General features: G+C 41.0%; 1 protein-coding gene across 1 annotated transcript; it reads left to right on the forward strand.

Moving 5' to 3' along the window:
• Positions 1-21,640: 21,640 nt before the first annotated feature.
• LOC137498460 (uncharacterized) lies at positions 21,641-22,423 on the forward strand. The gene has a single exon (XM_068225992.1). It carries the CDS (start codon positions 21,641-21,643, stop codon positions 22,421-22,423), a length of 783 nt encoding a protein of 260 aa, XP_068082093.1.
• The last annotated feature ends 4,954 nt before the right edge of the window (positions 22,424-27,377 follow it).

The raw sequence follows: 27,377 nt of genomic DNA on the forward strand, positions 1-27,377 counted from the left end.
CCGTACCAAATCGGAGCGAGTACACGAGTTTACTATTTTTCATTATAATTCGAAAAAGATCCTGCAAAAGTTCATCTTCTGCCGAAGACATTCCCTCTATGTATATGGACATAATTGTCAATGACTTCACTAAAGCCCTGGTGAATATCAACTTGTTCCCGGATGCCCTTGCTCGTCAACTTTTGCTCAATGGAAAAAACGGAGGGCGCATAAGCAGAGTGAAAACAGAGTGACAATCCGACATGGAGATTATTGACCTCACAGAGGATATCCCCATGAATTAACTGGAAGGAGCCGTTAAGAAATCCAAGACAAGGCAACGGGACAGGATTATATGGGAGTGGAGTATATTAAACACTTCGGTACCAGGGCGAAGGAGTGAATTGTTTCTTTCTTCAATAATTGTCTAAAGAGCAAAATACCAAAGGTTTGGAGAAAGAACCGAATGATTGCCGTCTTGAAACCAGGTAAAGGTGCATCTGGTGCTAGGAGCTATACGTGATAACACTGTTGTGTCACCGCTATCAGGTATTTGAGGGGATCCTGCTTGTGTAGAACAACCTTATTCCTGAAGAAGCAGGTATTAGCCCAGGTAGGAACTGTACATCACATGTCCTAACTCTCACCCAGTACAGTGAGGATAGATTCGAGAAACGCATGGTAACTGGCCTTCGTGGACCTCGCACGGCATTTGATACGGTGCACCACAGAACGTTGTTGTGCCACACAGCACTTAGCAAAGGACTATGTTTTAACAAAGATCCATGAGACTCTCTTACAGAACCGCAGGTTTTTTGCTGAGTTCCAAGGAAGGAATAGTAGATGTAGAGATCAGAACAGTGGCCTTCCACATCGTAGTGTTGTGTCGCCTATCCTCTTTAATATATATACGAAAGACCAAACACGACCCCCTCTCACTTGGAGATTAATTTATGCCGATTATCTGGCTTTGGCTATAAAAGGTTATGATTTCCAGACTATTGAAGGTATAATGACTTTCTCACTGGAAGAATTATCAGCTTATTACCGGAAAAAGGAGGGTTAGTCCAAAACCCCTCTAAGACCCAGGTGTGGGCATTTCGTCTTAGGAATCAAGAATTTAACAGGCAATTGATGGTGGAGTGGGAGTGGAGGCGATTAGAGCTTCCATTTTTACCTAAGTACCTTGAATTTACCCTGGACCAGGCCCGAGCATACAGGACACACTGCACGAGTACTGGACAAAAGGTCTCAGCCCGGAACAGTACTGAGGACATCTGCTTTGGCTCTCAGTTTCTCTGTGGCAGAATATGCAAGCCCTATGTGGATCAATTCGGCTCATACAAAGCGGGTGGATGTAGCTTTAAATGAAACCTGCAGAGTAGTTACAGGGTGCCTGAAACAACCCCTCCTGAGAAACTTCACTGCCCGGCTGGCCTGATATTCGGAGGGAAGTGGCGGCTAGGTATGAGAGAACAAAGGTGGAGAACAACAGGAGTCACCCATTACTTGGACTTCGACCACCTCCTAAAAGATTAAAATCAAGAAATATGGTCTCAACTTCTCTATCACTTTAAGCAAATCACCAGCAACAGTGTGTCGAGGCCTGTGGTGAAGTAGAATACAACACCTTTTAGAGTGGATGGTATCTCACGAATCCCAGCTCATCTGGGCTAATTGGAGGTCACTTAATCGTTTGAGAAGTGTTACTGGTACAGTCAACCTCAAGAAGCGGGGTTATATAGAAAAAGAGAAAGAACGTTGCAATTGCAGGGAAAAACAAACTGCACCACACATGTACAACGGTCTCCTGTGGCCTGTCCAAGGTACACTTCAAGACCTCTTTCAAGCAACCAACGAGGTAATTGCTGTCGCTGATTGACTGGGCTCAGTGTAAGCACACGAATTTTATCTGTAAAGTGCCGTGTATTTTGTATAATGTAACGTGTATTTTATGATTGTATGTATTTGTATTTATATATATTTGTACTGGAAATATTTTATCAACGCTCTGACACGAAATAATACATAATTCTAATTTTGTGTAGTGGTGTACTGTAACATCGATTTTTGCCGGTTGCAGAGCAGATACTTATACAGCATATACGTGATTTACCAGTGTACCAGTGTACTCTAGCATCCTGCTCTCTGAAAGGTGGATGACGTTCATCCATGCAGAATGACATCCTTCTTTACGTTCATGTACTTCCATTGCAGACAAATATTTTGGTGACGTTTCTTAATGTCTAGGGCCTTTCCTGAATTTCCTACTCCATATCTCACGGATACCCTCCACGTATTTATCTAATGAAACATATCCGGCTACCTATTCAAAACTGCAATCAGACTATGCCAAAGGTAAAATTCTCGTTGGTGGGTAGCAGTATGGCATCGTCTCAAGTCTCACGTTTCCTGAATAGTTGTTTTCAGAGCATTTCGCGATGAAGGCCAAAAGGGTTGAAGCGGATTCAATGTTCTAATTCATCCAAAATTCGTTCCATCGAATTCGAATAAGGGCTCTGGGCTCGTCAGTCGATTGTCAAAATCTTACTGTTCATAATCCTATCCCACACAGACCTTATTCTGTGGTAGGGATCCGTTTCCTTCCAAATTTGATTTCCGTGTAAAATTAGACATTATTAAAATTGAGTTCCAGGAGAAACACTCAAATACCCCAATGCTACCTCCTACAAATTTCTATGTTTTCCTTACGCATGCAGGCAGGTATTGCTCTCCAGAACTTTGTCACATTCAAACGCTTCTACTGGCCTGAAACGCGGTATAGAGTGATTCATAACTCCAAATCACAAGTTTCCCGTTGTTCACAGGTCAATAATAATCCGCCTTTTTGGTGCAATTTAGCGTTCACGGGAGTAGTAATTGATTTATGGAAAGGTACACGAACGCGGATATTTGGACCCTTAATTTTCAGTGCACACCTACTATGTTGGCTTTGCGACCGTATGGGTGATATCTTCACTTCAAGTTCCTTAATTTTCACGTACCACCTCCTTAAACGCCCGAAGCTCCTCTGCCATTAAACATAGTTTACCCAACCGTAGTTCAGTGATTGTTTCACAGTACTTCGACTTCGGAATCACGTCGCTATCAGTAATTTGTGAACTTGAGATTATTGAAAATATCCCCGACAGATTACTTACTGATGTGGCAATCTACAACTAATCCTCTTGCTAAGTCACTGAGCTTCCACAACCTTCAACATACAATATCCATCTTTCATTTATACATATTTATACTGTTATGAATAACAGATATTATCCATTTTTGTGGCAGGTATCTAGTCTTCACAAGTCAGAGATGTCGTATTTATCAAAATAAATTTCCTGAAAGCAGAGATACAGCACGTGGCAGTCTCTATGAAGGTATATCTGTTCTAAGGGACATGAAGGACGCACTGTACATCGCACTGTGCACTATTAATAGTATTGTTCCTAAATGTAGTAGATCACATTCTTACCGATAAATAGAAGAGAAGAACAAAGAAATGGAGCATTAAGTATATTTTGAAGTATATGTTGGTGTTAACAAGGTATGAAATGCCCTAATGAATATGATTCGCAGTATTCCTGGCAGAGAATTTGGATTGTCTTCCGCTATTACTACGCTAACCAATGGGAACGTAGAAAGAAACCTTGTCATGTAATTTCAGAAGTTGGTGCATGTACACAATTAGCAATTTAGTATTTTAGAGGGTGGGTTAAAATAATTGGCATAGGAAGAGTGTTTATTTACACCAAACGCTGAGTATTTTTTAAATCACCAATATAGACATTACATTTTAATTTCTTACGAATTTGTCAGTGAATCTTACGCAATCATACTGAATGTTATAATTTACACTTTCGCGGTGTGAATTAATTTCGTAGAAAATCTAGGGAAATATCTCCTTCCCTGCATACTTCATATATTAAGTTTTTTAGTTACCTTAATTTAATGTCTCTAGGGATATTATCTAGCCCTCAGGTTTCATTAGTCTTTATTATATTCACCGTATACTCAAATTCTGATCTCATTATCCTGTCACCTATAATTTCTCCCTCAACACTAATCAAATTTTCCATAGCATCAATTACGTCCTTCCCTACACACACGAACCTTCTACTTTCACCCATTTATTGATTGTTATATTCAAGCTTAAGAGTGATGCAAGAAAATGATCGCATTTACCGAAAAGAATCGAAATTGAATTTATCCACTTAGTTCTAATTGTCTTAACAGGACATTCCTCAAAGTATGTCGCACAACTCGGAAATATAATCAATTTAAACATATTGTATGTGACTGCTGTAATGTGCGCGTCATTCACCTGACATTACATGTCGTTTGAGTCAATAAGATAATGAATGAAGTGTTTGAAGACATAATATACATACATACATCTTCATTATATACTGTCTTCATCGTTCAGTCTGCAAGCCTCTGTGAATTTACTAACCGCTGCTACAATCCTCTATCTCTTATAACTAGTTCTGTAGCCTCATTTACTTCTAATACTCGTATCTTTAATATTTGCTAAAATGTGAGTCCTACCACATCCGGCTTGGTGTCTCTCTACTGCTCTTACCCCCCATAACCGATATATATATTTGATATTTAAATACTATGGACAAATAAAAGCAAAGTCATACCTGCTTATAATTTGGAGGAGTACAATGTAAATAATTCTACTATTTGTAAATGCTGTACTGATTTTAACAGAATCTTCAGCTCTCTGTCTTCAGAAACACTAGGACCACTGCCCAAGGCTGAGAGAACCTTGGGAATTAACTGTCTCTCCACAAGTATGATTTCAAAATTACCAAAGTGCATTGGATAGGGAGCCAGTTCACACACCCTGTAGATATATATAATGACGGGTATTACACGAGAGTGAGCACTCATCAGGAAGATAAATAATGAAATTCTGCGGGTCGGACTGTAGAATGCTAGAAGTTTGAACCGTTGCTGTAGGTTAGATAATCCGAAATGAGACTAAAGTTAGATATAGCTCGTATAAGTGAAGTATGTTGGAAGGAGGAGCAGGATGTTTGGTGGAAAGAGAAGTGTAATGTAAAACTAGGTGCATGAATGTTAATATTTCAGATGGAAAACTACTTCTATAGAAAGATGGCAGGAACATATCCAACAATTTTATTATAAAGTATGTTAAAGTATGATAACGTTCTGAAACAAGAAGTGGCTGTTGATGCCGATGAATCGACAGAGAGGTAAGAGGATAAAATGCTGTAGAAGAATACGGACTGGGACAAACGAATGAAAAATTAAATCGGCAAGTTGAATTCTACATGGATCGTAATTTATTCTTCCTAATACCTGGTTCCAACACCGCAGACGACTGCTGTATGCTGAATGGTGGTGAATGAAATACGAGTGCCTAGTTCTGGGGCTAGTCCCTACCTATTTATCTCTCTATACTAGTGCAACATGCTGAAATCAGCCAGACGAACCTTGCAGTTTGTCCCCTCTCATTTTCAGTGTTTTTATATAATAGAACAGGCGGTAAAGAAATTCGTAGAGCAATTTGGAAAGCATTTACAATCCAAGGAGAGAACATCAAAACACTAAAATTTGCCGATGACGTTACGTTTTTGTTGTTTTATAATGTTGTGTTATTTTATGTATTGTTATTTTTTTCTGTTTCTGCAAACAACCTGGAGAATATTTTTTTCCTAGTTGCTTTACGTCGCACCGACACAGATAGGTCTTATGGCGACGATGGGATAGGAAAGGGCTAGGAGTGGGAAAGAAGCGGCCGTGGCCTTAATTAAGGTACAGTCCCAGCATTTTCCTGTTGTGAAAATAGGAAACCATGGAAAACCATTTTCAGGGCTGCCGACAGTGGGGTTCGAACCTACTATCTCCCGAATACTGGATACTGGCCGCACTTAAGCGACTACAGCTATCGAGCTCGGTCTGGAAAAATTGCTGAATGGTATGGACAGATTCTTGGAATGAAGTACCAGATTAAGATAAATAAGTCTAAAACAATGGAAAGTTCAAGATGAGTTGGGAGAAGATCAGTTTCGTTTCAGATAAAATGAAGGAACATGAGAAGCAATCCTGACTTTACATCAGATCGAATTAGGAAGAACAGGCCCACGGATGTGGCATATGTAGACCTAGAAGAGGCATTCGATGATGTTAATTTAACCCAACTATTTGAGATTCTGAAGGTGATCGGGATCAGATATAGTCTCCCCACAGTCTGTACAAAAATCAGTCTGCAGTGATAACGATCGAAGGTTATGAAAAAGAAGCAGCAGTTCAGAGAGGAGTGAGACAAGGATGCAGTTTTTCCCTACTCATTTTCAAATCTTACATAGAACAGTCGGTAAAGGAAATCATAGACGAATTCGGGAAGTGAATCACAACTATAAGTTTTGTCGATGGTCTGTTTCTGTAGAAGATCTGGAGAAATTGCTGAATGGTTTGGACAGAGCCTTGGAGAAGTAGTACTAAAATAAATAAGTCCAAAACAAATGCAAGATATATTAGAGAAGGAAATGAAGCCTTAAAGGAAGTAGACGAATTTATTTTTTTTAATTTTTTTTTTGCTAGGGGCTTTACGTCGCACCGACACAGATAGGTCTTATGGCGACGATGGGATGGGAAAGACCTAGGAGTTGGAAGGAAGCGGCCGTGGCCTTAATTAAGGTACAGCCCCAGCATTTGCCTGGTGTGAAAATGGGAAACCACGGAAAACCATTTTCAGGGCTGCCGATAGTGGGATTCGAACCTACTATCTCCCGGATGCAAGCTCACAGCCACGCGCCTCTACGCGCACGGCCAACTCACCCGGTAGACGAATTTATTTACTCGGGTGGTGAATTTACTAACGATGACAGAAGTAAGGGGGATATAAAATGCTCCTAACACGAGCAAGGAAAGCCTTTCTTATGACAATAAAAATGCTCACTTCAAACATTGATACAGAATTTGGAAGGATGTTTCTGAAAACTTTTGTCTGAAGCATGGAATTTTATGGACGTGGAACGAGGATGATAACTATCTCAGAAAGAACGAAAACAGAACCTTTTTAGCTGTGGTGTTACAGAAGAATATGAAGGTGAGATGGGTAGGTAGAATCTCGAATGGAAACAGATTGAGTCGAATAGGTGACGCGGGATAGATTTGAAGGACTATATAAACGATATAAACGAAATGACACATTTTAAAAGACCCAGGACTTGTTCAGGTGGGATTTTTAAGGGAAGTGTAGGTGGGAAGAACGGTAGGGGTAGACCAAGGAATGAATACGACAAGCAGATTAGAATAGATGTAGGATGTACTAGTTACGTAGGAATTAAAATGTTAGCACAAGATAGGGTAGCTTATAGAGCTGCATCAAAGAAATCTGTGGACTGATTACCCGTACAACAACAAATGTTCTCAGATTTTGAACAGTTGGGTACGCAACTAGAAAAGGGGGAAAGAAAACAGAAAGGAATGATACGTAATGAGAAAGGCTTTCTTTAGTAAGTTTCCAAGCTCTTTCGCAATTAGATCTTGAAAGAGTGAATGAGAATTATAGGTGAATAGTCTACAAAAATAACATACCAAAAGAATGACTTTATTATAAATCACTGGCGGATATTTTTTTCGAAACTACGGAGGTGGAGTCATAAGTCATGGCAACTATTTTTCCCCCGAACAGGAGACAACACGGAAAATATGAGGTATACATTTGGAAACGTACGGCATGTACTTGCGTATGATTCCCCTAGATGGTGTATGGAAACAACAGTGCGGATCTAAGCATGCCCCTATGTTCACTTAGTGAGAGCGTCACAAAATAGAAGTCAGCAATCAGCAGCAACGATCGTATATTAAAATAGCAGTTCTCTGCGGCAGAAATGCTCGCCAATGCCATGCAGAGCTGCGGGAAGCATTAGGTGTGTGACTATGACCTAATCCCCAAAGTCAAGAAGCCAATACGTGGACAACGATGTGCTAACAAAGAGGACATAGTAACAGCATTTCGGAGAGTGGTGTCACACGTTAGCGATCTACATGCAGCGAATGGTATTTAGTGCCTGCCCCACCGGTGACAACGCACAGTGGAAACCTTGGGTGATTATTTCGAAGGTCTGTAACCAGTGGAGACCTGTCCTTTTGTAGGTAGTCTTGTGTATTTGCTGTCTATACCATAATAAAATAATGTTTACCAATGGCCTGTGTTCTGTCATCTTCCTACGAGAATCTCCTGAATTCAGAATTTGTCTTCATGCACTATGCATAAGTACATGCCCTATATTTCCAAACGCATATCTTAGATTTTCCGTGTTGTCTCCTGTTCGAGAGAAAAAATAGTAGCCATGACTTATGACACGACCCTCGAATTTCGATGAGTCTAATTTTGATCATAAAAGCCTGTATTTTTCACTAACCCTAAATTTGAAAATGCATAAATTCCATGTTACTGCAGACTGTATACATTTCATCATTCAATCTTGAATCCTCTGTAAATGAATTTAGCCCCTTCATAACTCTCTATCTGCGACTACCCCCTCTAGTAACATACTCCTATCTTCAAATCATTTCCAAAAAGAAAGTGGCAGCCTAACCATTGTCACCTAGATCTCGCTACGTGTCTCCTACACTCCATATCCCAGTGTACAATTCGCACTACTACACAAGCCAGTTAGTACGCACGTCTTCATTTATGGAATTAATTTCTAACTTGGCTTTTAACTCTTTTACCTCTTGTTCTTGCTACCGTCTGATTGTATCAAAATTAATCTCACTATTTTCATAGCTGTTACCTCCAGCTCAGAAATGAAATATCCTCAGTCTATCGAGCTTTTCATCCCGTCAGCGTAAAATAGATTTTTTCGGGTAACTCGATTCTGAATTCTGTTTATCACAACTGCGAACACATTGCATTAGATTTGTTGCACATTCACTGAATATTACTTAATATACCACCACACTGGGATAATGAACTTCCTAAGTACTTGAAATGACCCACCTGTTCCAATTTCATATCATCTGTTAAGCGTTCATTTCATTTCGTGTTGTTCCTGACTTCTCTTCAGACTTGGAAATTGTCTTTTTCGTATCATACTCAATGCATTTCTTTCCAAGCTCCAAGATATTACGTTGCTAGTTACAAGAATAATCTGGCACTGACACCATGTTATCAGCATAAGCTGAACTACATACTACATTTTCATCCATCAGAATTCCTCCTTTCCTTGTTAAACTATTTCAAAAGATGATCTGGGTAATCGATGAATAATAAGGTGAAAAATTGTATCCTGGATTAAACCAGTAGGCTATTTCCTTTCGATCAAGAACTCTTTCTACCTAAATTCTCACTGCGGCCTAATTGTCAATACAAATATATTTCATTGTGTGTTATAATCTACCCCTGTACCAAGATTTCTCAGTTTAGACCATATTTTTCATTGCTACTGTATCCATACGCCATCTTTAGATCTACAAAACATGAACATTACCGCCTATTACTAATGTAGAATATTTGATGATTTAGTGCATACGGAAAATCTACCCTCACAACAGGCAATATTGGTCTGACCACAACCCATACGTCACCCGTGAACGTGGCTTTCAGGCATGCTTTGGCATAAACCTGTGGGCTGGAATCGTGGGAGGAGTGCTTTTAGGCCCTCACCTATTGCCGGACAAGTTGAATGCGCCCCGCTATCGTACGTTTCTGGACAATACTTTGCCTGACGCTTTAGAAAACGTTCAACTTGGTGTTCGGCGACAACTATGGTTTCAACATGATGGTGCACCGCCACACTTTGAAATGACTGTGCCTAAGTGGTTAAATGAAGCGTTTTCCAGGGAAATGGATTGGTCGTAGAGGTACAATGTTCCGGCCTCCACGTTACCCGGACCATAATCCACTAGATTTTTATTTATGGGGACACTTAAAGGAACAAGTTTATAGTACTCTACTCATGGATGTACAAGATCTAATAGCTCGCGTGCATGCTGCTTCGGCAATGGTGAATGCTGGTGTGTTGCGTAGGGTCCGGCAAAGTATACTCCAGCGAGTGGCGAAGTGTTTGCAAATGCAAGGTGGTCGCTTTGAACATCTGCTGTGAAGTGAACTTTGCTCGTAAGTTTACGTACCGACTGTGTGAAGATAAAACTGGACGTCACACGTACACCATGGAATTATTGTGCGTAGCATAATGGGCAACTCAGTATAGCCTTTCTACTGTACTGTATTGTGTTTCCTTGCACCGCACTGGATAGAGACGATGTAACTGTATCCACTATGATGTTCTACTTTCTTTCTTTCTTAATCTGCTTACCCTCCAGGGTTGGTATTTCGCTCGGACTCAGCGAGGGATCCCACCTCTACCGCCTCAAGGGCAGTGGCGGGGAGCTTCAGACTCTGGGCGGGGGGATACAACTGAGGAGGATGACCAGTACCTCGCCCAGGCGGTCTCACCTGCTATGCTGAACAGGGGCCTTGGTGGGGGATGGGAAGGTTGGAAAGGATAGGCAAGGAAGAGGGAAGGAAGCGGCCGTGGCCTTAAGTTAGGTACCATCCCGGCATTTGCCTGGAGGAGAAGTGGGAAACCACGGAAAACCACTTCCAGGATGGCTGAGATGGGAATCGAACCCACCTCTACTCAGTTGACCTCCCGAGGCTGAGAGGACCCCGTTCCAGCCCTCGTACCACTTTTCAAATTTCGTGGCAGAGCCGGAAATCGAATCCGGGCCTCCCGGTATGGCAGCTAATCACACTAACTACTACACCACAGAGGCGGACATGTTCTACTTATTGGCCTTATTTGTGCCATGGACGAAAGAAAGTGGTCGTTTACGTCTGTAAGAAGTTCATGTTATGTTTGAATTCTTAAATAAAGGTAACTGTAACGGTAAGACAGAACACAATGTATTGCATAGTCAAGATGTACACTGGATAAAATTTGATACATTAACTAAAAAAATTGGCGCTAACGCGACTCGAACATCGCCTCGTCCGCACGACCGGCATTCATGGCGTTACCTCGTCTCACAGAGCTAATGAGACAGCCCCGGCAGTGAGCCGAGTTCATGCAACCTGTACTCGGCCACGCTGCACGCCGTTACAGCGTTGCCAGAGCCTCGTTTTACTCGCATTTCTATTAAACCTATTTGGTGGGACTAGGTTTTGCAAGATAAACTTTTGTCGTGAATTTCGACGAGGAACCGCATGCCGACCTCCACGTGCGGCATTTTTTGTTCACCCTGTATAGAGCAGGACAATGCAGAGTTGTTTAACGTCAGTGGGATATGGGAACAGAAGACCTACCAGATTGCTCTTCTTAACACCACGACACCTGACACAGTATCTCTCTTGAGGGCGTGACGTTGCTAATTGGACCATGGAGGACCGGCGCCATGTAGCTAAGTTCGATGAGTCACTGTTCGATTTGTTTCGAGCAGATGGTAGTGTTCGGATATGGTGCAGGCCCCGTAAAGCCACTGACACCAGTTGAAATCAAAGTACCATACAGGCTGGTGGTAGTCCCATAATTGTATAGGGGTGTATTCACGTGGAAAGGGCTGGATCCGCTGATTCATCTGAACAGGTCGTGACCAGTGACTGCTACGGTGAACTGCTTGGTGATCGCTTGTAGCCCTTCATAGACTTCACGCACCTCCACTACGGCGAGATCTTCCAACGGTAAATTCGCCATGTCATAGGTCACTAGTTGTCCTTAATTGTTCAAGGAACGTTCTGGAGTCTATCAACGACTGCTGTACCCACCTCGTTCGCCTGATATGAATCACGTCGAGCATTTATGGAACGTGGTGGTGTAACGAGTGCAATTTCGCTTACCTTATTTTTCTTCTACGCTCAACCCAGTGCACTCCGTCGCTGTACGAACTGTCTGCCTTCAAGCCTGTCACTCCACGGCTTGGGCTGTTTCTTTGCTCTACGTGAGCTCTGTGACGTCACCTGCTTCTAGCATGTTCTCCAGCTCGCCTGGCTTCTGTATATATAAGGCCTGCTTTTGCTTGTTTGATGTTCAGGTGTGAGTGAAATGTTGCGATAGGCGGTGGAAGCTCTGGCAGTGTACACGGCTGGACCGTGTGCATTTCAGTTTTAACTCTCTTTTCTCTACGTACTGGGTGAGCAGACTTTATTTTTTGTTTTAACTTTACATCCATTCAATTTTGCTCTCATTCTTTTCATTTGGGCTTACGTGTTGCTTGGAGTTCGAACTTTGGTCCCTTCAGGACACTACGAGTTTAACGCTATGTTAAACTGAAAACTTTGAACTTGTGGTGCGATTATGATGGAGGAAGTGATCAGGACAAGCGATGTTTGGTCAGCTCTAACCTTAACCTGTCATGTGTGAAATTTAGCCTTACACTGATATGAAGACCAGACTTGGCAGCCTGATCAGTACTTTATCTCCTTTTCCCTCCTCTTTGTTTTTTATTGTTATCTTGTCCTGCTCCTGTCTTTCCGCCCCTTTTCATCATTTCCGTTCCTACTTTCTCACGTTTACTATGCGAATTTGTAATATCGTGGTCTGCTAACCTTTACGCTGTATCTATTCTTTATATTTTGGATGTTTGTGTGTTTTCCTATTTTATCTAGGCTGTGTTAGGTTATGGGGGATAGTGGTGTCATTTCGCAAAGTAAACCCCTTTAATATTGAAAGGTTCTCTTTAACATAAAATTAATTGTTACTTGTTCTTGCTTAATTTTGTTTCGGTCTATGAGAATACCGTCATATTGGAACTCGAATGTGTTCTGGTCTAACTTATCACTTCGTACCTGTGCAAATCAAAGATAAGTGTGATTTACGGGTTATTGACCCTCTGTTGTAACTATCTATATGAGCCAAAGCCAAATAATAATCTATTTGTAAATTTCCCGTTGGGTCCATTTTTACCCTCGCTTGTGAAAACATATGTTATCTAATTGAACCTGATTCAATATATTTGTTCATTTTTTAAAACCTGTGTTTTGGGAGTTCGTTTTTTGTTTTTCCTCTCCCTTTGTTTAACATGTACTTACGAGGTGTGTTCAAAAAAGACCGAACTGTGGCTAGAAAAACTTTATGATGTAGCTTACATCATTTCACAGACTGTCCCCTTCAAAATAGTCCCCTGTACTGTCAACAGCGTGTTGCCAACGTTTCTTCCACTTTTGGAATGCTTCCTGGAATGCACTTTCTTTGATGGCGCGAAGTTGCCTCGTCGCATTCTCCTTGATCTCTTCAATGTCTTGGAAACGATGTCCTTTCAAGGTGGTTTTCAATTTGGGGAATAAGAAAAAGTCTGCTGGAGCCAAGTCGGGGAATAGGGCGGATGGGGCACAACAGGAATTTGGTGTTTTGCCAGATAACTGCGGACCGAGAGAGAGGCATGTGCTGGCGCATTGTCATGGTGCAACATCCAGGATTTGTTTTCCCACAGTTCAGGCCTCTTCCTGCGCACAGCATCTCTCAAATGCGTTAAAACATTCTGGTACAGCTATCTGGTATGCTAGCTTCAACATTTCAAATGTTTCCACAAACGTTTTCCCAACTTTGAAGCAGAACTTCACGCACACGCGTTGTTCCTCAAGCTGTTTCATTATAGAATTCGACGAACATGTGACACACGCAATCACTTCAGAGGCTCTAACTCAACTGATAATGCAGGCAATGGAATGAGGAAAGCAGCGGTCTGTTGTCAGAAGTTGCCGCTAGGCGCCGCCACAGTCACAACTCGCTCAATGTTGCGGTTTGCGCGCAATTTACAAAGTTCGGTCTTTTTTTGAACACACTTCGTACTACGGAAATTCCTCCTGGGAAAAGGGCCATGATCTATGTTGTTGAATGTTTTGAATGATTGTCAAAATTTGGAGTATGACATTCGTGTATCTCACCTTTCCCTGCGCACTGCTCTGCTGAGTTCTTTGCCTTGCACACCTGAACGTTTTCGCAGGAGTGTTTCTCTTCTTATGCATCGATCTCTTGTTGATATTTGCAATGATGTTCCTGCTAATACTTGGGAATATACTGGCATTGATTGATGATTCCTAAAGTGATTGGGAAACATAGCCAAAAGGGTGAAGATTCGTAACAGTGGTGAGATGCATTCATACCTAAGGAATTGCACCCACAAACACCAGGAAACTGTGGGTAGCTATCCAAACAAAGAGTCTCTCTACATGTGTTTCTTCCACTTTCGGAATCGATGACACGACGAGTTGCTGCACTTTGCCGAGCTAGAGGAGGGCCTACACGATACTAAACACCCATCCCATCATTTCTGACATATCATTGTATACACTATAAGAAGTCATTCTCTTGTAATTGATTATCTCACACAGAGGTCGGCATAGCAAACCACTCGACTAGCTTACTCTTTATTTCATCTGCATATTATTATCAAGTATTTCGACGACTTCCTAAGCAGTCAGGGAAAGGAACGTGTTTTTCACAAACCCGTATGGCGTCTGAAATCACCACATATGAACGCCTTCGGTATAACCTTGGGCATAGTTGCAGAGCGATGAAGAAGATAATGAAGAATAGTTGCTCTGAAGCTCGGTATGAGACTCAGCATTAGGATTTTAGGAATCGATAAATAATATTTGCCCTTAGTCATAGATTGAAATATTATGTGTATTATCTGTGAGGGCTAAAATAGCCTATGTAGCGCGTAATATGTTCCACTGCACCAAGTTATACTATTATAATTAATGTGTTAAGTTAGTAATTTAGTTTTTGTATTTCCCAATGTGTTGTATCAGACCTGGATGGATCATCGTAAGAAACTACGGAAATATATGATAATAATTTCTACATCTGTGTTTGGTACAGTGACGCATTTGAATTAAGTGCATACCAGTTGCAGCATCTCACGTGATTCTTCTCAAATAGGAATATGCACGCTCATTATACAGGAATAACGACCTGTACAATTACACGCATCTACATTGTTAATATTATGTTGGAAAGCTAAAATTTTACCCTGTCATACGAATGACATTGTAAATGTCGAAAAGTAGTTCGTACGAAAAACGCAGAAATCCTGTTAAAATGGAACTAGTAAATTTATGAAAATTTGACTGTAAAATCTGACAGAGTATTTACTAAATTATTTTTATAAGATTTTTTATATAAATAGCAAATGAAGATTATTAAATGTATATTTGTTTGTTACGAGACCATGTCTACAGTAGCACTTTTCCAGACGTGGAAACTGATTTGAAAAGTAATTAAAATCTTATTTTAATAGTGGCAACATAGTTACTACAAGCATTGATTAATTATAATTATAAATAAAAATTATAACATTATTAATTTAATAACTATTTTGTACCCAAATATATTTTATTTAAGATATTTTACAATAACGCGACGAACATAACACAAGCATAATTAGACGAATATTAATCCATAATTATTGAACGTCTGAACTGAATGTAAAGCATTAACCTTTAATTTCCTCTGCGGTCGATGTTAGATGTTTCTCTTCTAACCTATATTGCTATCTCGAAATACATCGCAATAAATATAAATACTTCTTAAATTCTGACAGAAAATCTTCAGTATATCAGGGCTGAGAATGATGAGTACACTCACGTTTTCTGTCCACGTTATGAGACGTGTTGGTGAAAGTCTTAAAGATATAACCTCATCCCTCATGCCACCCAGTACAAACGATTCATCAACGTCTCCTTGCTGTAGCGGTCTCACCCTCTAGGAAACTAAGTCAGCCAAGGTAACATGATAGATCTGTCGCCTGTGTCTTCTTCATATCCGTATTCCTCTCACACGGCCATGCAAGAACCGCAAGCATCCCACGATACCTCTCAAGCGGGATTTGAAATACACAGTGCGGAACAGGCAGCTTTGTGTACTTGTGGAGATTTCAGTATAAATCCAAATAATGATGCCACCCTTGGAATGTTCGCATGAATTTGAAACTCGGAATGAAATGCTGTGAAAAACTAAATAAAGCTTAGTATACTTTTCAAAAGTGATTTAAACTTATCACTTCAATCACTACTGATTTACATTTAGGGCAGTCGCCCAGGTGGCAGATTCCCTATCTCTTGTTTTCCTAGCCTTTTCTTAAATGATTGCAAAGAAATTGGAAATGTATTGAACATCTCCCTTGGTAAGTTATTCCAATTCCTAACTCCCATTCCTATAAACGAATATTTCCCTAATTTTTACTATTTTATTCCAGCTTTATCTTCATATTGTGATCTTTCCTACCATTAAAGACACCAGTCAAACTTATTCGTCTACTGATGTCATTCCACGCCATCTCTCCACTGACAAGGTCGGAACATACCACTTAGTCGAGCAGCTCGTCTCCTTTCTCCCAAGTCCTCTCAGTCCAAACTTTGCAATATTTTTGTAACGCTACTCTTTTGGCGGAAATCACCCAGAAAAAATCGAGCTGTTTTTCTTTGGAATTTTTCCAGTGCTTGAATCAAGTAATCATAGTGAACGTCCCATACGCTGATACCATATTCTAGGTGGGGCAAAAGTCTCCTCTGCAGTATGTACGTTTCTCCATTTGGACAGGAGCAGAATGCTCAGGAATATAATTTTTAAACCAGGTGGTCAGTTCCACAATAAAAGTTTTAGAATCAAATTTGGGAAATGATATTGTATCACTGAACAGACTGGATCTGATATTGCCCACCGCGAAGTATTCTTCATTACATCTTAGATGTTGTACTCTCGTTGAAGGAACTCTCACTTAGTAACTTACGTTCCTTAGGTATCTGCCGAGCCTTCTTTTTGTTGCTGAGTTTCTGAGGCACGCAGTAGACAGCTTCTACCTATCAGCAGCTTGTCGTAAGGTATTTGTTTCCTGACTCTATCCGAGCCTGGGTAATTTCATCTGTATTTCGATCCCTTCGTTCTGGTACAAAAGCCAAGGATCAGGTTAATATTTTAAAAAATACAGAGACTTGTACAAAGCGTGTATAATGTTGCCGGTATGATCTCCATAGCAACTGTCCGCAGAGTCAGTTATCGGTTCTCGGACTTAAACTTATGACCACCACTGATATATCCTTTATTTTTTACTGTATCGGTAAAAATGTCAGAATAAAAATGTTAGTAAGTAGTATTCTAAATCAATTTTATCATGAGCAATTTGCATGCGTAACCAATCGCAATAGGCGTACACCGGGGTTCATTTTTAAGGTAGTTTTCAAACCGCCCTGTCGGCAGCCCAGAAGATGGTTTTACATAGTTTCCTATTTTCACACCAGGCAAATGCTGGGGCTGTACCTTTATTAAGGCTACGGCCGCTTCCTTCCGATACCGAGCTCTTTCCTACCCCGTCGTTGCCATAAGACCTATCTGTGTTGGTACGACATAAAGCAACTTGAAGAACATATATATATATATATATATATATATATATATATAAGGTATGCTTTAAAGCCCTACTCCTGCTGAATTAGTTTAACAACGTTTAGCTAAGATCAGACTTGCTCTTATCCTAAACGTAAATGTCTAGTTTCATTGAAATCACTTTCTCCGTTATGACGTGATGCTGTAACACAAATACAGACAGACGAGAATTAAACTGAACCAGGCATTGGCTATTATTTGTCCTGTTCCGCATGAAAACCAAGTATCAGGTAAATATTCAAACAATACAGGCAGAAAAGCCGTTTTATATATATATATAGAAGGTATGAATATGCATTAAGGTTCGAACCCCACTGTCGGCAGCTCTGAAAATGGTTTTCCGTGGTTTCCCATTTTTACACCAGGCAAATGCTGGGACTGTACCTTAATTAAGGCCACGGCCGCTTCCTTCCCACTCCTAGGCCTTTCCTGTAGCATCGTCGCCATAAGACCTATCTGTGTCGATGCGACGTAAAGCAAGTAGCAAAAAAAAAATGCTTTAACATAGAAAACGGAGGCTCAATACACAGGCTACGTGTGACAGATGTGCAATATGACTATTAGATCATACCGAGAAACATATCAACCTAATTATAACATAAGTACTTATTGAGTGTATTATTTTCGATTATATTCACTCCAGGTTGCCGTAATAGCCGTTTTGTAGCTTTTCCTGCCTGATATTACTGTCATCAATAATCGCCGTTCTCTTTCACACTTCTTGCGAATCTAGAGTATATCATGACTCACCATCCGAAGTCTCCAATTATATGATAATTAGCTACACCGCTAGCGTGATGTGTCAGTGTATGATTAATTGAATCTAAGGAAGGCTTTTATCCATATTAAGCCAGTGAATTAAATAATAATAATACAACTAGGGCAATAAACTCTCGTAAAGAAGGAACAAAAGTACCCGTGTACATTCAAATGTCAAATTTATAGTATTTTACGTAATACCTGGCCAATCCCGTAATGTAAAGGTGAAGTACCTGCCCCTTACTTGGAGGTTTCAATTCTCAGCCAGTTCAGGGACGGCAATTCTGGAAAAGGGTTCGACGAGAATCTTGAGACCAGCAGAGGAGCCATCTGATACTAAAGGCAGTGGACTCGGTCGCAGAAATCAAGCAACGTGGCTAAGGATATCTTCACTTTGACCACGTGACACACCAGTATCTGCAGGATATCTGGCTGGGCACCGACACACCGTCACACCGACACAGATAGGTCTTAAGGCGACGATGTGAGAGGAAAGGGTTAGGAGTGGAAGGAGGCAACAGCGGCCTTAATTCAGATAGAGCCCTGGCATTTGCCTGATGTGAAAATGGGGAACTACGAAAAACTGGAAGTTCAATATCGTTCCTAGCACCTACTGATCGACAGTGGGCACATTTTGGCACGTGAAAATGTGGGTTAGTGAGATCGATATTTCTAAATTTTGTGCCAAATACCTCCTCACGTGGCCAGGTGTATCTCATTGTTACTATCCTACAATCATTCTCAGTTATACGAAGGGAAGGAATCCACCGTGATTTTGAAACTCAAACCAAAACTACAGTTTCAGGATGGTGGCCAGAATCAGTTATTGTGCAAAATACATACACTTCTTTCCAGTTATCCAAATTTCATCCGAAGGGAAATTTGTTTCCATAGACTGGAGAAAATATTGAGAGTATATGTTAAAGTACAATAAAAATCCTCAGCCTCTTTCCCGGAATTCGACCGTGTCAGGAATGGAACGAATGAAGCCCCATCTAACACGAGGATAGGAATTGTGCCGGCTGCCGAAGCCTATCGCACTCTTCTGGAGCAATTATTTATACCGGGGCAGATGCTATGAAGTTATATTGGAGAGTGTCACTGGAATGAAAGATAGCAGGGAAGACTTGAGTACCCGGGGAAAAACGTGTCCCGCCTGCACGTTTTCCAGCAAAAATCTCACATGGAGTGGCCGAGATTTGTATCACGGAACCCAGCGGTGAGAGGCTGGCGCACTGCCACCTGAGCCACGGAGGCTTATTAAAGATAATAAATAGAGTAAAAAATAATTTCGTATCATCTAAACAAACAAAAAACCCATGGTGCTACCGCCCTGATTTACTTTGAACAAATACTCTTTTCCTGTAAAGAAAACCTTGTGGTCACACCAACACACGAATAAATGTACGGAGTACTCACGATCAGTGTAGTAGTCTAATACAGGAATCGTCAGTCGAGAGCAAAATGCCTTAGGAGCCAGTTTGCTCCCCACTTTCCAGGAACTAGAGCAGCTTAGCGAGCAAGTAGGGGAAGAAGTAGGGGAAGTCCATGACGTAATGCGTACTGAAGGCCAGTGGCGCAAAGGTAAAACACATCTTTATTGACTGGTTAGATTCCGACACGATACGCGTGAACTCCTGTGAGATGACATTCCGTATTATACGAACGTGCAGAGGTTAAGTACAGGAAATGTTTTAAATCGCTTCTATGCTCTCTTTATGAAAATGCATTGTGAACCACTAGGAGAACTGGACAATGGAAAATAGATAGGAGATGAGGCATTTCTAGTACTGTAGATCTCACCAGCCGCCTTAAGGTCGATTCACACATCTCCGGGACGTGACGGCGCTCTCCGTTTCCGTATCCGTCCTTTCCGACATGAATATTTCACGTCTGTTCTCACACTTCAGTTCCGTGCAGTTCCGTGCAGTTATAAGTCAGCAATCAAGTGTTCCATGATGAGTTTTCTTAGTGATGATGAACTGTTAATGATAGCTATAATCTTGGATGAAGAGGAGAAAGAGAGGAAGAAACAGTGGGTTCATCCTATATGGAAACGCAGGGATAAGGAAGGAGAGTTTTCTACTTTATATAAGTGCTTGAAGGACGACGAAGTAAAATTTCACGGATATTTCAGAATGAGCAGAAATACATTCAGTGAGTTGTTTAAGAAGGTAGAGCCTTTAATTACAAGAAAGGACACGTTTTGGAGACCTGCAATTACACCTATGGAAAGACTGGCTGTATGCCTGCGGTAAGTAGACTTAAGTAATATTAAAATAAAATGAAAATGAAGTAAGTACATTCGTGTTCATGACAACAATTTTGTAGTAGCATAAATGAACAAAAATACAATATTTTGTAAAACATCATACCGTGAACTTTACGAGGAAGAATTTAAGAAATATGTATTTAAAACAGCAGGGAAAAAATTGAAATCATTAGTGTTTTTGGATGTTGAAATAACTGTCATGTTACTGAGTTGATTTTTCACCAAACTTCTGCCAATAAAGTTGTAGGTTATCTTCATTGTTGTTGACTGTTGAACACGATGAAGAACTGAGAGTATCTGTAGTCGCATTTTCTGGTAGTGCCTCTAAGGGTTGAAATGCCCTCTCACCAGATGCTGTTGTCGAGCTGGTACTTTGCTCTGTCAGCATCATCATTTCATATTTATGTGCGGTTGCGAAAATTTCTGATTTAGCTAAACTCAAGTAGTATGGAGACAGTGACTTCAACATAGGCGAAATTCCAAATAAAAAGGCATCAACGGGGTGTTGTAGATGTTCATTGGCCCCGTTAGATATAGCTGAGCCCTGCGCAGAATTTTTTTCGATGATGTATTTCATCAGCATCGACGATGCTGTTGGTTCATCCTGTAGCTTCCTTTTCTTACAATACCTTCGAGGGGTTGAAAACGTTGAGGAGTCAGTTTTATCACTGATTTTTCCTGTAGATATACCCTTGTTGTTTACATCGTGAGGTACAGGCTGTTGCTTGGATTTCGGTGGTTCTGCTGTATTTGAAGTATCATGTTCTTCCTCGTCTTCACTTTCAAAATCGTCATCTGCGGACAGATTGATGTTTCCCTTAGTTTCTCTTTCATTGAAGCATTTATCCAAGAAACTTAATTGATCCGCAAATCTGTAGCGTTTTACAGTTTTTGCTGCCTCCCCACTTTTAGTTCTCAGTTTTTTCAGCCACTTCTTATAATTATCTCTTAGATTGTTCCACCTTGCTTTGCACCTTTCACCTGGAAAAATAAATAAATTACTTAGGCCTTTACTCTTTTGAAATTAGGTACGAATTTAATTAATAATTAAGTATTTAATCGTTGGTGTTTACTCATAATGATAAGTTTATTGTGAATTCATAAAATTAGGTATTTTTGTATTTGTTTCAGATTCCTCGCAACCGGAGATTCATTTAAAACAATATCTTACAGCTATCGTCTTGGGCATTCCACTGTACACAAGATTGTGAAAGAAACTTGCGAAGCTATAATAAGAGCACTGACACATGAAGTAATGCCTCATCCAACAGAAGAAATGTGGAAAGCCACAGTGAAAGACTTCCAAGAACGCTGGAATTTTCCGAACTGTTTGGGATCAGTTGATGGTAAACACGTCGTCATTCAGGCTCCACCGAACAGTGGCTCCCAGTATTTCAATTATAATAAAACATTTTCAGTTGTTTTATTAGCACTTGTAGATGCCAACTATAACTTCATTGCTGTCGACATTGGATCGTACGGTAAGAACAGCGATGGAGGTGTCTGGGCTCATTCGAATATTGGGAAAGCTTTTGAACAAGGTGCCTTATCAGTTCCTGGATATACACAACTGCCAGGTTCGTCCGTTGAAATACCACATGTAATAGTGGGTGACGAGGCATTCCCTTTAAAGTCATATATTATGAGACCGTATCCAGGCCAACAATTGGACAGAACAAAGCGAATATTCAACTATCAACTCAGTCGTGCTCGGAGGGTAGTTAAAAACACTTTCGGTATTCTAACCCAGAAATTTCGAATTTACAACAGACGAATTCAATCAAAGCCGGAAAGCGTTGATAACATAATACTAGCGACTTGTGTGCTACACAATTTCATTAGAAAGTATGACGACAGTGTTTTCACGCTTATAAATGAAACAAGTGATTCCACAAACCAAGAGTTTGTCAATCCACAGCTCCAAAACTTGCCCCCTCGTGGTGGGAATTCGACCAGAGAGGCTTTCTGCATAAGGGATAAGTTAAAAGATTATTTATGCTCAGAAGCTGGTTCAGTACCGTGGCAAGAACACATATGAAAGATGTCGATAACGTCACTTAGTGAGTGGCTGAAGACCTTCCCGATATGCTAGTATATTAAGTTCCGAGAATGTCAATTTTTAGTAACATAATTAGTATCTTATGATTATTATATTATTTTATATAGGCCTACTGTATATGATTATACTCGTATAATTGTTATAACTATTGTTTATAACGTTATGTTTATAACTATATTAAATTTGGATTGATATTCACATTGTCGCAGGTACATAGGCGTCGACTTGTTAAACATTTAGAAGGTGGGGGGGGAGGTTGTGCAATAAAGTGAGGTATTAGTAAATTATTTACTACAACTACTAGAGAAGAAGGTATTAATGATATTAGTGCACTACATTTGCTTTTAATTACTTGAAAAATTAAATAAATGAAATTGTTGATTAATTTTTAATGCCCCTGACTTTGTAGGTTGGGGGCAGAAAGTGCCTTGTCGCGCTAAAGTCGGTGCCTATGTACAGACAGACTGATTTTCTTAATCTTAAAAGCAGAAAAAATTGGTTACCTACCTTCAGCTTCCATTTTCTCGCCAATTTCCTCCCATACACGCTTCTTCAAACCACTATCCATATATTTTGAATCAGCTAAATTATATAGAAAAGAGTGTGCCTTCACTAATTCAATCAGCAGTTTGTCCTTCATTTTGGGAGATAAAGTTCAAACGTACACAGATAACTTCAGTACTCTACGAAAGCAGAGAAGCAGGAAGGCGCGATGAGAGAAAACACGTCCGTGAAAGCAAGAAAATATCGTTGGCGAGCGAATACGTATTGCCTGCACGGATCACGGAGAAGCACTGAAGGTCACGGCGAATGACGTCAACGGAAGTGTATGAACTCATCCCTTCATTTACATGGCGACGATATTTTATTTTCACGGAAGATGCCGTCACGGCACGGAAAGCGCCGTCACGTCCCGGAGATGTGTGAATCGACCTTTAATGATCTTAACTCCTCCCTACAAGGTAGAGATCTTATCATTATTCACCTCTTTGATCATATTAAATCTTTTAATCGAAAAGTACTACTGTGGGAAAGTCAGTTCGTGAATAAAGACAACGCATTTTCCCACATTGACTGCAGAGTTGTGTCTAGTTCCAAACTATTCCGGTAAAACATTATAAGGTTTTAATGTCACTACATGACGAAATTGAGAGTAGGTTTCACGATAATCAGGCATTAGAAAATGATCTGTAGGTGTTCGCAACGCCCTTCTCAGTGGATGTGGAAACTGTTAGACCAGAACTGCAGCTAGAGCTGATTGACTTTCAGTGCGATATTCATATGAAAGATAGGTTTGCACGGGAGAGATTTCCTAGATTGCACAAATTTAATGCACATATTTTAAACTAGCTGATGTACCTGTGCTTCGCTACGGGACTCTCAGAAAGACTGACTTGGTGGTTTTCCTAACTTAATCCAACATAGGTCATTACAAAAACGTCAGTAGGAATGTAGCGATTGAAAGCAATGTTATCATATAGAATACTCGATCAAATGAAGCACCGCACACTTTCAACGAACAGTACTACGGTGCCGATCTAAGAGTCCAAAGTTCCAGAGCTGGAATAAACAGCTCGCAGACTGCCGTGAACACTCCTCTGTCATTATTCCGTTAAACATGCACACTACTCATTCCAATCAGTGCCTCAGAGTAGGTATTGAATAGCTCGAATACTATGATGAACCAGTGTGTTACGAATCAGATATATCAGAAAATGTATGAACCAGAGGAATGGCATGCTAAAGAAGAACGTTATCTTACTCCCCAGCTACCTCCCGCCAATATACAGGCAGGCTGTTTCAGTCGGTACGACCAGGCGAGTTGGCCGTGTGGTTAGGGGCGCGCAGCTGTGAGATTGATATATATAGATTTATCGATACGACCACTAATGACATAAATAACTTATTTCAGAATTACATTTCAGGCCTTCCCCTAAACTATCATTTCACTCAGCGTGAATAAAATAATTTATAGCCTAGATTGTAGTGGTTCATCACCCGACATTACATGACGATTTTCATTAAATTCTCTTCAGCCGTTTTCTCTTGATGCGTGTACATACATACATACAGACGGACAGACAGAAATTACGGGAAAGTAAAGAAATGCATTTCCTTGTTACTGTGGACATGGCAGATACAGAAATACCATTCATTTCAAATTCTGAGCAATGTACAGGCAAAACACTTATTTTATATATAGACTAGCTGATGTACCCGTGCTTCGCTACGGGACTCTCAGAAAGACTGACTTGGTGGTTTTCCTAACTTAATCCAACATAGGTCATTACAAAAACGTCAGTAGGAATGTAGCGATTGAAAGCAATGTTATCATATAGAATACTCGATCAAATGAAGCACCGCACACTTTCAACGAACAGTACTACGGTGCCGATCTAAGAGTCCAAAGTTCCAGAGCTGGAATAAACAGCTCACAGACTGCCGTGAACACTCCTCTGTCATTATTCCGTTAAACATGCAAGTAGTATAATACAGGGATTCTGCGGCCACCGCCACCTCCGGCTCCCAGTGGCCGCCTCCACCTCAGCCAGAGGCCTCTTCCAGTACTGCCAACTTAACCTAACTAGCACGACAGTACTGCCAACTTAACCTAACTAGCGCGAAATTTGAATTTGTAAACAAAGCCACGTGCTTTTTGACAGCTGTCATCGACAACAACGCATCGCTAACCTCAGTACTGCCATCTTGACGGGCCTAAACCTCAGTAGTGCCAACTTAACCTAACTAGCTCGAGATAAACAAAGCCACGTGCTTTTTGACAGATTTGTAAACAAAGCCACGTGCTTTTTGACAGACAACAACGCATCGCAAACCTCAGTACTGCCATCATGACGGGCCAAAACCTCAGTAGTGCCAACTTAACCTAACTAGCATGAGGTAAACAAAGCCACGTGTTTTTTGACAGCCACGTGCTTTTTGACAGATTTGTAAACAAAGCCACGTGCTTTTTGACAGACAACAACGCATCGCTAACCTCAGTACTGCCATCTTGACGGGAATAAACCTCGGTGGTACCAACTTAACCTAACTAGCGAGAGGTAAACAAAGCCACGTGCTTTTAGACAGCTACATGCTTTTTGACAGCTGCCATCCGCCATCTTTGAGCACCGTGCTGCCCTCTTTCGTCACCTGTCATCGGCAGTGCTGCCATCTTGACGGGTCTAAACCTTAGTGCTACCAACTTAACCTAACTAGCGCGAGGTAAACAAAGCCACGTGCAGCCATCATCCGCCATCTTTGAGCACAGTGCTGCCCTCTTTAGCTACTTTCCTTTGAAATGTGGTGGCGGATAATTTGAAAAATGCTTTTTGACAGCAGCCATATTGCATCGCAAACCTCAGTGCTGCCCTCTTTAGCTAGATACCTGTGGTAGCAGACGATTCCACGTGACAGCAGCCATCTTTAATCAAGAGAGCACCGTGCTGCCCTCTATGTGGTGGCGGCAAATTGAAAAATTCCATGTGCTCTTGTTTGGAAACAAACTCACGTGCTTTTTTGACAGCTACCATCCACCATCTTTAATCAACAGAGCACAGTGCTGTACTCTTTAGCTAGATACCTTTGAAATGTGGTGGCGGCAATTTGAAAAATTCTATGTGCTCTTGTTGGGAAACAAAGCTACGTGCTTTTTTTGACAGCTGTCATCCGCCATCTTTAATCAATAGAGCACTGTGCTGCTATCATGCGGGCAATTTCGTTAGCTGTCATCCGCCATCTTTAATCCAGAGAGAACAGTGCTGCCCTCTATGTGGTGGCGGCAAATTGAAAAATTCCACGTGCTCTTGTTTGAAAACATACTCACGTGCTTTTTTGACAGCTGTCATCCGCCATCTTTAATCCAGAGAGAACAGTGCTGCCCTCTATGTGGTGGCGGCAAATTGAAAAATTCCACGTGCTCTTGTTTGAAAACATACTCACGTGCTTTTTTGACAGCTGTCATCCGCCATCTTTAATCCAGAGAGAACAGTGCTGCACTCTATGTGGTGGCGGTAAATTCCATGTGCTTTACAAACCTATGTGCTTTTCTGACAGCTGTCATCCGCCATCTTTAATCTAGAGAGAACAGTGCTGCACTCTATGTGGTGGCGGCAAATTCCACGTGCTTTACAAACCTATGCGCTTTTCTGTCATCCACCATCTTTAATCTAGAGAGAACAGTGCTGCACTCTATGCGGTGGCGGCAAATTCTACGTGCTTTACAAACCTATGCGCTTTACTGTCATCCACCATCTTTAATCTAGAGAGAACAGTGCTGCACTCTATGTGGTGGCGGCAAATTCTACGTGCTCTTATTTGGAAACAAATTCTACTCGCTCTTCAGCTGTCATCTACCATCTTTAATCAAGAGAGCACCGTGCTGCCCTCTTTGTGGTGGTGGATAATTTGAAAAAATTCTTTTCGACAAGCAGCCATCTTTAATCCAGAGAGAACAGTGCTGCCCTCTTTAGCTACTTACCTTTGAGGCGGTTAATTTGAAAAATTCTTTTCGACAAGCTGCCATCTTTAATCTAGAGAGAACAGTGCTGCCCTCTTTAGCTACTTACCTTTGAGGCGGTTAATTTGAAAAATTCTAGCTGCCATCTTTAATGAAAAGGGCATCGTGGTGCTATCTTGCGGGTAATATTTTACGTCACAGCTGTCATCCACCATCTTGCATTGCTAACCTTAGTGCTGCCCTCTTTAGCTACTTACCTTTGACAAGCTGTCACCCGCCATATTGCATCGCAAACCTCAGTGCTGCACTCTATGTGGTGGCGGATAACTTGAAAAAATCTTTTTGACAAGCAGCCATCTTTAATCAACAGAGCACCGTGCTGCCATCTTTAGCTACCGCCATCTTACATCGCTTACCTCGCTGCTGCACTCTATGTGGTGGCGGTTAATTCGAACAAGTTTAATCACGCATCGGGTA

Source organism: Anabrus simplex, chromosome 2, assembly GCF_040414725.1.
Source record: "Anabrus simplex isolate iqAnaSimp1 chromosome 2, ASM4041472v1, whole genome shotgun sequence".
Lineage (NCBI taxonomy): Eukaryota > Metazoa > Arthropoda > Insecta > Orthoptera > Tettigoniidae > Anabrus > Anabrus simplex.

Bases quoted from the DNA above. Each gene is read 5' to 3' on its own strand.
- LOC137498460 (XM_068225992.1), top strand. From the start codon at position 21,641: ATGCCTCATCCAACAGAAGAAATGTGGAAAGCCACAGTGAAAGACTTC.